The 13,404-nt window shown below is 46.5% G+C and overlaps 1 protein-coding gene across 5 annotated transcripts in view; it reads right to left on the reverse strand.

Moving 5' to 3' along the window:
- Positions 1–882: 882 nt before the first annotated feature.
- The window catches only part of acot7 (acyl-CoA thioesterase 7), a 33,671-nt gene continuing 21,149 nt past the window's right edge, over positions 883–13,404 (reverse strand). For all 5 annotated transcript variants that reach the window (XM_076163434.1, XM_076163435.1, XM_076163436.1 and 2 more), the window contains exons 8-9: positions 9,183–9,367; positions 883–1,267 (exon numbers count right to left, since the gene is read on the reverse strand). In XM_076163434.1, the coding sequence (XP_076019549.1) occupies positions 1,175–1,267; positions 9,183–9,367 (278 nt within the window). In that variant the 3' untranslated portion in view covers positions 883–1,174. The remainder of the gene's footprint in view (positions 1,268–9,182; positions 9,368–13,404) is intronic.

The following is a 13,404-nucleotide window of genomic DNA, read 5'->3' on the forward strand; positions in this document are numbered from 1 at the left end:
TAGAAATGGCAGCTTCTTCAGTCCTGACATGGTGGTGTTGATATGGATTCTTTATTGTTGTGGAGAATATCACAGGTGGTATGGAGGTACAGTTACTCGAGCATGACTTGGAGGTTCTGCATTCAGACTCTTATCCTTGCTCACAGGCTCTGGGTTGAGATCCAAAGAAGGAGATCGCAGACCCAAGCCACCAAAATGAGTTCAAAGTAGTACAAATTCAATTCAATGTTTGAGGTTGTTTTCTCGCCAATGCTAAGATGCCTTTAAACACACATATTGATTGTGTTTTAATATCACATATGCTTCATTTGAATATTAGGATAGAAGATTTGTGTTGTAGTGTCACTGCTTTATACGCAAGAGGATTTTTTTCTTTTAACATGAGCTGCTTCTGCTTGTTTGAGATGTACACACAAACACACATCTTTCCAGTTCAGATTCCAGCTGTGTCTCTAATCAACTCATGAGGAGAGAGAGAGAGAGAGCGAGAGAGAGAGAGAGAGAGCGAGGGCGAGAGCGAGAGAGAGAGAGAAAAGGAGAGAGGAGGCTGGAGGAGATGAATGGATCAACTGAGAGGAGGAAGAAGCTGACATAGCAGAGAATGGAGATGGAGGAGGGCATGACGACACGGGACAGAGAAAAGAGAGCGGTGAAGAGGAGCAAAGGCTGACAGATATACAGAGGAGGAAGAGGAGAGGAGGAGGCGGGGCCGTGTGGGAGAGCTGCCAGTTGAGTCACGCCCCCCCAGCTCTTCCGATCCCTCTGTGAAAGTGAAGTGAGTGCTGAAGCGATGGATGACGTTTTCCCTCTCTGCCGAGGCATGCCCCAGAATATGACATCATCATCATCATCATCATCATCAAACCAGCACGGACACGAGGCGAGCGCAGCACAATCCTTTATTCATCACATCTCTGAGAGTGATCACAAAGTCGTCACACTTAAATAAACAAAACAAATAAAAACCTTTTTACTCAGACAATGAGCATCAAAAGTCTTCATACGTAAATAAAATCTTACTCTTACACACATGTACAGTTTAAAGCCAACACTATGGTGTGTGTAGCACACATTGCATTTGAGAGAAGGCTACAGTAAAAGAAGAGAGGATGTTGTGTTGAGTCCCTTCATAGGTGTACAGTAGTGTGTTGTAGATACTGTGTACTGGGCGTCACTACTGCTCCTTCTCCACCTCCCTCTTGGCCTTATTCTGGAGGTAACGGGCTTTACCTTCCTCCAAACGTCTCTGCTCCTCCTCTCCTTCAGTCTGAGGAAGAGAGCAAACAAACAAAGAGATTCAGTTTCAGTTTCCATTCTGACATCACAATGTGTCTTAGAGAAAACAGCTGGCCTCTTCCACCTGGAGGGAAGAATACCACGCATACCTATAATGCCACCTGGAATTCCCCTTTATCGTGTTTTCTGTTGGGAAATTGTTTATACCAGTGATGTTTGGAAACCAAGCAGCATAACAGGCTAAGATAATGTAATGTAGTCATCAACTCTTCATCAGAGTCTTCAGCTAGTCAGGTGCTAAAGCTTCTATATTGCTGGAGAATCACGCTGCACTCCCAGTGAGTGAAAGTGTCTAAAAGGGTTTGGTGGTAAATCTTCCTTTCCCCACATGTTCAGATGGAGGCTCTTAGCGGCGCTCACAGCAGGTGGTCAGCAGATTCAGAGGCACCTGCCACTCAGTGTGAGCGCAGACGCAAAGCTGCCAGATGGTGACGAAGGTCTACTGACAGGGAAGTAATAAACATAATGCCAGGAAGAAGCCCGGAGGTCACGAGTCAAACGTGGCGAGAAAGTGAAAAGAACAACAACTGACAGAACTCTAAGGTTTATGAGAGAAGGAATGCAGCGTTGGTTAAAAGCATTCTGTCCACTAAAATGGCACAAACACATGAAATATTATGAAAGTAGTAACATACAGCTGAGTACACTTGAGTTTATGGTACAATTAGTCTTTCATCTTTATATTAACAATGGCTGTGAGCTGTTTGCCTTTCATTTCCTCTCTCTCTCACTCCTCTCTCTGTCTCTCTCCCTCCCTCTGTCAGTCCAGCCCTTAAGGAGTTAACCCTTATTTGATTACACTTTTAAAGCCATGTGAGCTGCAGCTCTGAGGTGGTAATGACTCTGCATCTTCTTTTAATGAACACGCCAATTAAAACAAACTGTACACTCGACTATTGCTAATTAAAATGGACGGTTCCTAACAACGTGAGGTACGGCCCGCTATCGTTTAGTCTGAAGCGGAGAGACGAGGTGATTCTGCTCCGAGACACCGGGAGAAGAGCGAGTGTGTGAATGTAGCTGTGTGAAGACAGAGAAGAATGAGAGTGATGCAATTTTAAACTAGTATGTAGATCCACAGGTCAAATGGAAGGGAGAGGGAGGGGGGTAGTTACTGTCCTTAAACAGTTTGGCCTGCATGATGAGATTCCTTCTGCAATAACGTCACAAAAAACAATTATAGAAGCTTCACTTTTACTCAGCTTTCACGCCGTGCCCTCCATCTTTGTCTGTATTCATTTTGGTTCTTACATCATTCACCAATGAACCAATTGCACAACCCACCGATGCGTTTCAGTGCCACACTCCAAATGTCCTTTTGGTGTCCTGGTGTAATTGTTATTCCCACAGTGGCTCTGCTTTAATAACTATGATTATGCAGGACGATCAAACACTGCAGGGGCTCTGCCATGTGACAATGTGAGGATATGTGAGCAACTTGTAATCAGGTCTTCCAAAATGAATTTATCCACTCCTACAGCTTTTAAGATTCCCTGTGGAAAGCCACTCAGTCTGCCTTCACCTGGAAAAATGATATTATTCCCTTATCATCTTTCATCTGCACTCTTCAGGCGCCAGCAGGAGAGAAATAAAACACGGTGGACAGTTTCACTACATAACAAACCTTAACTTGTCCAGGTTTAGTGTGATAGAAGGGTTTATAGAATAGTATGTGTCTAACATACACAGTGTGAACCATAACAGTGAAGGTCAGGGGCAATGATTGCACTGGAAACACATTAGAGGTGCTGAAGTGGGAACCAGGAGAAAGTGCTGTTAGTGCGGGAAGGAGAGGAGGAGGAGGAGGCAGCGTGGCGTGAACGTGGAACAGGGACACGGCCTGTAGATGGGTCCTGCTTAGACAATACCAGCTAAATGCCAAAAGGGTTCCTTTGTGCCGACACGAGCTGGGATGAGAGTCGGCACGGGGCAGAGCTGAATGCCAGCGTCTTCAAAAGTAGAACAAAGATGAGAAGCGTGAGGAAAGCAATAACCATCTGTGAGTGGTGTGGTGTGAGTGTGTGTGTGTGTGTGTGTGTGTGTGTGTGTGTGTGTGTGTGTGTGTGTGTGTGTGTGTGTGTGTGTGTGTGTGTGTGTGTGTGTGTGCGTGCGCGTGTGACGCAAAGAGAGATACCATGTACATCTGAAACATGGATGAAACACATCGAACCAAACAACTTCATATTCTCTTTGCTGAACCCTGATATTAGAGTCCGGCTCCATGTAGAGGAGCTTTCAGAGGCGTTTCCATGGATCCATAAGGGTTCTTTCTACAGACTATGGACCGGCTAAGTGAACGGCAAAAGCTCCAACATATAGAAACAATATCAGTGACCTAGTTTGGGTGTAAATGGTTGGATATTGCAGGAGAACATTTTCACTATGAACTCACCTGCACAGCAAACATCTGTGAGAGTGAATGTTGCACAAATCTTTACATTATGTCATTACTGAATACAGAACCTTCTTAAATAGAGTGGTTCTAAGGTATTGTGAACGTTCTAAACCCTCCTGTTCCTCCCGTGTTACTGTGAGAACGTTGGCATGCTCAGATTACCACAGAGGGAGAAATATCTGCAGCTCTGGCACGAGCCGAGCCGTTAACCCGTTGCTGATTGTCTTGAATGGGAGGCGTCTAAAAATAAACGTGCATCGCTTCGTGTGGACTACAGCAGGTCTCCATGGCAACCGGGCTTGTTGTTCATGACAAGGGAGGCCAGCTGAGTCTCTGCCGGGGGGGGGGGGGGATGGAGAGAGGAAGGGGGGAGGGAGGGAGGGAGTGAGAGAGAAAGAGAGAGAGAAAGAGAGAGAGAAAGAGAGAGAGAGAAAGAGATGAGGAAAAGAGGCTAAGGGGGGAATGTGTGCTGGGGGAGAGGGAGATAGAGGAGAGAGAGGAAGAGAGATGGAGAGAGAGAGAGGGAGAGGGAGAGAGAGAGAGAGAGGTTTGGATTGAGCGATGAAAGAGAGTGAAAGCAGACATGGAGAGATGCGATTAATGAGTGAGCAAGGGGCGAAGGAGAGAGCAGAGGAAAAGGAGGCTGCTTGAGGAGCCAAACCTGGTGTAGTCGGACATTATAAATACAAAATGCAGTAAAAATAAATGAGGACATGAAAGGAGCTTTAGTGACACAGGAGGAAATCACACACGCTTCATTTGACCTTTCCCTGTTTGTCATTACGCAGAGTTTGCTTCCTTTATTCCCTAAATCGTTGCGTAGGGTGGTAATGTAATGTAAGTCGCTTTGGATAAAAGCGTCTGCCAAATGCTCGTAATGTAATGTAATGTAAGAGGAGGAGGATAAGGAGGAGAGAAGGGAGAGATGGGAGTCCAAAAAGTGAAACATATAAGAGAGGGAGGTACAGCCTGGAGGGAGGCTGAGGGCGTTTCAATCATCGCTTATCTTCACTTCACAAAATACTTTTTAGTTTGGTACTGAAAAGTGAAGGAGGAGGGTCAACGTGAGGAAGGTCGATGGGAAGTAAATCACTTCTCAAACTTTACTGAAGACATTCCTGCTCACTGTAGTCTGTCCTCTGCTCGGGGTTCATACTGTGATGGATCAGTCACTTTGTTCTACATTCATATGGATTATTAATTAGGCTTTTATATCCTGATCATTAAAGCTCAAACTGCTCCTGGAGGAAAGAGGGCAAAGGAGAGAAGCGTACGTGTGGAAAGTTCCAGCTACACTGAGAGAAGTCCTTTTTGGACCGATGTCACCATGTGGGGACGTTCTGGTCAGATGATCATGTGTGTGTGTGAAAAATAGCTACCAGGTCCTCAGAGAGAGAAGCTGCTGCTGCTCAGTACACCATGCACGCACGCACACACACACACACACACACACACACACACACACACACACACACACACACACACACACACACACACACACACACACACACACACACACACACACACACACACACACACACACACACACACACACACACACACCATCATCATCAGACGTCATGTTCATCACCGTGCTTGGCAGATCTGTTTCTCTGTTTCCTGTCTATACTTGGTTATCGCTGACAGCAAACCGAACCCAAATACTTCATTGCTCCAACATTCCAATACTTTGGAATGTTGTGGATGGAGCCTAACCAAGAGCTGGGCTTCAGACGGCTGTCACACACAAAGTCACACAAAGTCTCCTCTTCTTCTTCTTCCTGTGCATGCTATAAATCTGCATCGCCACGCCTCAATATCCTCAATCCCACGCTACAGAAAGGAGCTACACGTGTTGTTGCACAGCCTCATTTCAAACACACAACCCTTTAGCTGTGCTCAGTCAGACCACAGAGCAGCTAGAGCAGCTAGAGCATCACCACCGTGCACGTCTGTCCAGTGAGCAGCTGCCACAAGCTGAGGCCTGGGCGCTGTGCGACCTCTGCAGACACCAGCCTGCTCATCTGACCTTGACGAAGCTCCATGATTACACATTACAACTCTAACAGAGATCTACAGCAAAGGGGCCAAAGGTCTGGCCAGGTGTTCTGGACGATTCTACAGAGGACCGGTGAGCACATTCTTTGTTCCAGCACTTTTCAACGATACTGCTGTGGAGAGGGAAGCCATTAACTCCTTCCTCCCTCCCTCTTCTCTCCTCTCCTCTCGTCGCCCTCATTCTCTACCTACCGTACGCTAACAGTAGTGACAGCCCACCCCCCAACACACACACACACACACACACACACTCGGTCCCTAACCCCCTGTGGAGCTAAAAAGGGAAAGGCTAAAAATAGCCATCGCAGCGTGCAGGCTGGAGAGAGAGAGCGAGGATGATGAGAGAATGGAGGGAAAATCACCTGCAGTCAGAAATAGCAGCTGCTGTCCTTTCAATCGGGTTATTCTTAGATTCTTAGAATCCAACGGCCGCATAAATCAGCACAGTGGCTCTAAAAATGACATCGGTGACGGTTTGACATTTTCTGGCGGTATAGAGGAGGGTGATTATTGTTGTTTACATGCTCGGCTGCCCGGGGAGAGATTTGCGGCCGCTGGTTTAAATACAGAGAGGAGAGAGGAGAGAGGAGAGAGGAGAGAGGAGACACATCAGAGTCCAGACTGGGCCTGGATCCTGTGACATTTCAGAGAAAATGGATTCAGTGTCTATAAGTGGAAATGCGCTGCCAAGAAGTGTGAAGAGGGCGAAGAGCGCGTGGATTCATTTAAGAATAAATACATTTGAACAGAGAGGCGGCAGCGTAGGTTGATCTCAAGCTCGTCCATTATGAAAATGTCAGCCAGCACTTAGGACTCATCCGTCTACAGAGAGGCTGAGTGTCGTCTCAGGCGTGTTGCTTTAAAACACGGAAGAGGAGGAGGAGGAGGAGGATTTCCACCACATTTCACAGATCGATCCATAGAATCAACTGAACTGAACTTAGAGAGTGAATCAAAGAGCTTTCCAGGAGTTTGTGATTGGAAAATAAAAAACCCGATATCACATCAAAACAAGTCGGTAAACATAAAGATAAAGACAACGAGCGCCATGGAGACGTCTGAGACAAATACTCAAGAGAATAAAATAGCAGAATAACAGCTGAAGATTAAATAAAAATACAAAGTGGAACGATTGATCAATCAATCAATCAATCAATCAATCAATCAATCAATCTAGCATATTTGACTTATGATGCTGGTTCAGTTGGATGCAAAGAGACCAGGCCATGATGGCGCCGGAGTCAAATTGGACTCATCCTGATTTCCAGAGCAGCTGACTCTCTGACGGGGGAACAAACAGGCTTCGGCGCCATTTGACACGATCGGACCTCGTTATTATTCTGCCTCATGAGGCTAATTGATGTCAGCGTTTCCTCTGCGTTCTTCACAGTTCCACATCTCCACTCTGAGGGGAAAGTTAGGTGTTAATTGGATTGACGTGTTAGATCTGATTTCCTGTCTCCTCCTGGTTTATACAAGGAGGGACGGACGTCGTCTCCGTCCGTCTCGTCTCCGTCCGTCTCGTCTCCGTCCATCTCGTCTCCGTGTTAAAGCCTCAGTAAACAGTTAAGCCTCGCTCGTATAAAACCACACGCGCAAATTGTGCTCAATGATCTGTTCCAGTGCGTGCACACACACACACGCCATTATCACTCTCTCTCTCTCACACACACACACACACACACACACACACACACACACACACACACACACACACACACACACACACACACACACACACACACACACACACACACACACACACACACACACACACACACACACACACACACACACACACACACACACACACACACACACACACACACACACACACACACACACACACAGGCTCCAACTCTGCCTTTCTATTAGTTTGGCTTTAACAGAAAAACACATGAAGTCCAATTTCTCCAGCCAAGGTTTTCTGTGTTTTGGTTGTCGCTCAAAAAACACACACAGACAGACACACACACACACACACAGACACACAGACACACACACACAGACACAGACACACAGACACACAGACACACACACACAGACACACACACACACACACACACACACACACACACACACACACACACAAACACACAAACACACAAACACACTTTGTTTGTCTGCAGTGCTACATCAAACCCCTGGCAGCCCAGTTTTCCATTTAGATTTCCATTTATAGAGTCTCGGATGAATTATTAAAATCACCAGGAAATTTTTGAAGCCTCCCTTTCTCATGAAATGGAGGTGAGGCAGGAATTACAATGACTCTCATCATCATCATCATCATCATCATCATGGGCATGAAGGCGGCTCGTGTGTGAGATGAAAAAGCCGCTAACGAATGCACGGAGACGGCGGCCAAACAAAGCAAAGGTTCGTCTGAAATGGAAATGTGGAGATTTGAAAAGGCTGACGAGCAGCGACGCAGAGGCGGGGAAGCAGAGAAGTTCAGGACCGTGCGGGAGTCCTACTTCACAAATAGACATGTCATGGTGTTATAGGATGGCTGAACACCTTTTTGTGTGTGTGTGAGTGTGTGTGTGTGTGTGACTACAACAAGCCCTTTCCACGCTTCGCTCTCATCCAAACTGACAAGCACCACCTCACACTCGCTAATTTCCTGTTTCACTCTGGCGTTAGGGCGGAGAACCTCAGCACGCTGCGTTAAACTCCAGGGGACGACAAGCAGCGAAGCGTATCATACAGGTTTCAGATCATATGATTACGAAAGGAAGTAACGCTTTAGTCGGCCACTTTTTGACTAACAAACACAAGTTTTAATGTAAACAAATGACAGAAACTCCTCGCAGCACCATTTGGCTCTGTGCAGAACGAACAGCAACAAAGTTGTGCTGTTGTGTTTCTGTTGTTTTCTAAGCTCAGGCGGCTCAGTGTAGCCAGGGAAACGAAGTAAATAGCGTAGCAGGTTAGCTACTGGGAGCTACGTGCTACTGTGCTAATGAACTGTATAAAAAATGGATAAAAATAAAGTCCATTTTGAAATTTTAAAGTCCATGTCAACATTCCCTTTAATGTGGAAATGTGCTTTGAAATTTATAAAACCGATTTTCGATTCAGGTACGTCCAACTGAGAGACGACCCATCAGGCCCGGGAATGACCTCATGGAAAATAGATGGACTTTGGACTTTGTGTATATTTCATCATGTTTGTATCAAAGCCTCGACAGAAAGATGAGAGAGAGAAGATACAACTGAGCCAGACATCAACAAACCAAAACATAAGAGAGAGAAACCAAAGTTTGAAATGAACCTGAGAGCAAAGTGACGTCTCTCCCACATCCTGGTTCCATGCAGGTTCTATGTCTATGGTTCTTTGTCTCAACGTTCACCCAGTGTGACTTGGGGCTGTAACTCAGGGACAAACAGAACACGGGTGCATCTGTGAAGTCAGGTCCTGTGTGCCACCAACCTTGAGAGGAGGGATGGGTAGAGGCCTGTTGTGTTTGTCCAACGAGATGTAGGTGAAGAAGGCGGAGACGGCCCGATACTTCACGTGGTCGGTGCCCAACAGCGAGGTGGCGTCCACAAACACTTCGATCTCCATCGACTTGTTGCTGGCGAACGTCATACGCCCGGTCACGGTGACCACGCAGCCTGAGAAGAGAGAGGGAGAGAGAGAGAGAGAGAGAGAGAAAGAGGGGGAGAGAGAGGGAGATAGAGAGAGAGTCGTCGATGAACACTGCAGGTCTAAATCAAACTAGGAAACTATAAACTACACACAACATTAAACCAGACAATTTAAAAGACACAGTTGAGCATTTACATTATTGTACCCAGGTGAGAAAATGTGAAGAAGCGTGTCGAACTAAGTCGGTGTTGAACTATAATCTTGTTACACTTGTTTCATGTCCGGGTCTCATTCTCAGCCTGAGCTGCTCTGATCCGTCTGATGCGTTCGACTCTGCTCATCTCATCATCGCCTAAGAAGTGAAATAACAGTCAGCTGACGTTAACGGGGAGCGGCTGATGTGTTCCTTTGCTCTTTGATGTGTCTGCGCTCTATTATTACCGCCGGTTGCCATGGAAACCAGGAGAGGCGGCGTTCACGGTTACAGCTCCGGAGCGCATAACTCAGATCTTATAAAACCGCCAAAGTCTTAAATAATAAAACACAGGCGTGGGAAATGAAGGGCTTTCATCCCAGCAGCACTCTGACGTTAGAGGCTCGTCTCAAATCATCAAGACGCAGACCCCAAGGCTCTGTGTGTCGGCTCAAAGATGGAGCATCCATTGAGGAAACCCTTTAATCTGCACATGAGGCTGTGAGTTAGGGCTCCACAGGAGGTCAAAGGTTAACTCGTGTTCACTTTGTTACTGGGACAGACAGCTTCATATGTGAGGTGCAGGCACGTCTTTGAATTGGTGGAATGTTTGCTTCCAAGACTCAATGGTTCAATTCCTTCACTCCTGAATCTTCTGAAAACTCCACAAAGGAAAATGTAGTTCTCTTTCTTCGTCTTTCTCCTTTTCACCGTTTTCCCTCGCTCTCCTTTCATTTCATTCACCTTCTGCAGTTTGCTCCACACTCTGCGCCTCTCCCCCCGTCTGCCTCTGGGTATTCTGTGATTGGTGATGGAGGCGAGCGCCTGCTGCACGCCTGCTACGTCAGGGACTGATTTCCTCGGTAACACGTCTGATTGTTCGCCTTGACATCACCGCTGCTTTTCATGTCCATTTCAAGTCCATTGCTGGGGAGGAAAGTTAAACGGTTCGCTCCGGTGACTTGTGAGCTCTCCAACTCTTGGGTTTTTGTGAGAGCAAAACTCTACTCAAGATTCTAGGCTGCACGTTAACTTTCAGGTTCAAGCTTTAAAGGAAAAGGACTCGATTCTACAGGGGCAAGAACTCAGCTCCACCAAGACGGAACACACAGCAAATACCTCACACACGATCACTTTACAGCTCAGCTAAGGATGCTTAAAGAGGAGACCAGATGAAATGACTGCAGGTATCACAATAACAGGAATTAAGTTTATAACTGTAGTTTGGCTAAATGTATCTGGATGCACCACAACACCATGGGTTCATTTCCTGGGCCAGGAAGAAGTAGAAGAAAACTGTAGAAGAAAAGAACCCTCTCTCACTCTCTCTCTCCTTTTAGCGAATGTTGTCCCCCCAGATTACAGTTAGAGATCAACTGTGACGGTACAACAAACCCACATCTGGACTCAGACCCCGGGTTGTTTTCCAGTCTGTAGGTTTATATTACAATACCAAACTGCGTCCCAGAGCAGAGCTGAAGACGAGCATTGTTCTCCGTACTACGCGTACCTGGAGACAGAAGTCCGCTTTAACTTTCCATGGCTTTAATTGTGTTTGCCGTGTCTGAAGGATGATGCGGGCGATGAAGAACAGATCCTGTAAGTATGGGACTCTGTGAGGCGGCCCTGCTTTACGGTGATGGTCTGTGCCTGCGCCCTGTGCGGCTGTAAATATGTGCCATTAGCTCAGGCTAGACACCGAGGGGCCTCCACACACTCATAAACAAAACATCATGCGCTGGTTAATGTCCGAGGTCTTAACTTGCCCTCCTGATGTGTTTAATGTTCAGCGTGTCCCCGTTGCCTGCTACCATCTGGGCCTCACATAGGTGTACGTGACATATGGAGGACAAGCGTTGGCTCAGGCTGTGACAGGCACTTAAGGGGGCCTTTAGTTATTTGATGTCATTTTTATGGTATAATATACAGAAGGGGGGGTTCACACCGATAGAAATGCATCCTGGGAGACAAACTCATACAAACCCATACATCCTAACTGCCCTGACAGCTTGGTCTGTGATTGGTCCTTCACTCCAGTAACATGTCAGCACATAAACACTGAATTTATCCGCCTACACGCCCATGAAATACAATGCAAGCGGGTATTTGGCGGTATCACGGGACACAGTGTTGTTGTGGTTCTCTCTTGGTTTTGTGCGAAAATGGCAGCATAGATGGAAGTTCAGGCTACAAAAATCCAACAACTAACCTCAACTCAGACACATCTGCAGACCCCAGAGCAGAGCTGCAGGTGGAGGCCGCAGGGCCAGAGGATGTTTTGGTGCAGATTTTCCCTGACCCTCATTTCCCAAAGCAGGTCTGCTGAGTTTTTGTCTGACCACCTTAAGCAAAATGGGAAATCTACGGGTGACATGACACCTCTGTGAGTGTAGAAGCCAGGGGAAATCATGTCAGCGCCACCTAAGCTCAGCGGACAGACAACTGGAGAGACTGGCAGCAGCTGGCAGACGTGGACTCGGACCAATCTGCTCAGCTTTCCGTCAATGCCAACGTGAAGCCAACTTGCTCCGACTCACAGAAGAACCGGCAGCTTCCTCCCACATGACGCTTCCTCACTTATTATACCGCTTGAATACGTTCACCTTTGCTTGGCAGGAGCGTCGGAGCGGAGCTGGCACAGCCGCTCCGCCTCGTCATTCCGCTGGCACCGGAGAGAGAGGGGTGGCCGCTCCACTGTTAACATCGTATCCTGAGCTAATCATAACATTGAGATTTCAGCGAGGGGCGTCTGGGTTGCATCAACAGACGCCAAGCTGAGTGATGTGCCTTTACCATAGCTGATGCAACTGACCTAAGGGTTTGGGGTTCAAAAACTCACTTTGTACCGTTTACTTGGGTTCTTTTCATGCCCGTCTATTGTATCCAAGGTCCCATTCATGTATTTCTGTTTTTAATAGAATTGGAGGAGAAACATTGTCGCAATCTTGTGGGAATTCTTGCTCATTCTGAGTGGACAGAGTTTGGGTCCTTACTTCTCTGGAGACTTTGGGAAGTTTATTCCTTTAATAACCGACAGGAGTGCACAGTTAGTGTTTTGATCCTGTGTGTGTGTGTGTGTGTTTGTGTGTGTGTGTGTGTAGCTGTGTGTCGGCTGTATCTTGGGCTCACATTCTGTTGGATGTGTTGCTCTACTGGTATTTTTTTTGCTGCTCCTCGCTGTCTTGTAAAGTTTGGATCAATGGCAACCAATTAAAATATGAGCACAGTTTTCAGCTATAAGAGGAAAGGCGTGTTAAGACTTGTGTCATCGTTCTGTACGTATACATGCACTCAACAGGGTTTGCCCTGAAGACAGGGAAAGAAAGCATCTATTGCCTTAATGGCTGTATAATCCAAGTTTTAAAGTGCATATAAATGTGCTGAGCTGGTTCAATGCCGTAGGTTAAGTGTTTGATAACCGGGGGAGTTTAGAGGTTAACCTTTAAAATTAGGGGCTTTGAATTTGGACAAATCACAATGTTCTCTGGGACGAGTTTGGAGGACGTCGATGATTGTCTCGGTTGTGCAGCAAAGAAACACTTCAGCTCAGAAACAAACGCTGCTAATGGGAAAAGGTTCAATCTTACAGGACGGATAAAACAGAAAACCACCATTCTTTATGAAATTTAAAGCGGTAAAGTTTGTCCTGCGTATGTGTGTGTGTGTGTGTGTGTTTGTGTGTGTGTGTGTGTGTGTGTGTGTTCTACTTTTACCATTGAATAAAAATTAGAGCACTTTTGCAAATGAGCTCTTGAGTCGTTTTCCTCCACAGAACACAACCGCTCTTGATTAGCAACAATGTGACAGCTGCTAATGTTTGCTACCCCAATTTGAAGTAGCACCGTCTGAGGTTGACTTTATGGGCTGCTG

Source organism: Genypterus blacodes, unplaced genomic scaffold, assembly GCF_046128005.1.
Source record: "Genypterus blacodes isolate CSIRO-AG114 ecotype Tasmania unplaced genomic scaffold, CSIRO-AGI_Gbla_v1 ptg000131l_1, whole genome shotgun sequence".
Taxonomy (NCBI): Eukaryota; Metazoa; Chordata; class Actinopteri; order Ophidiiformes; family Ophidiidae; genus Genypterus; species Genypterus blacodes.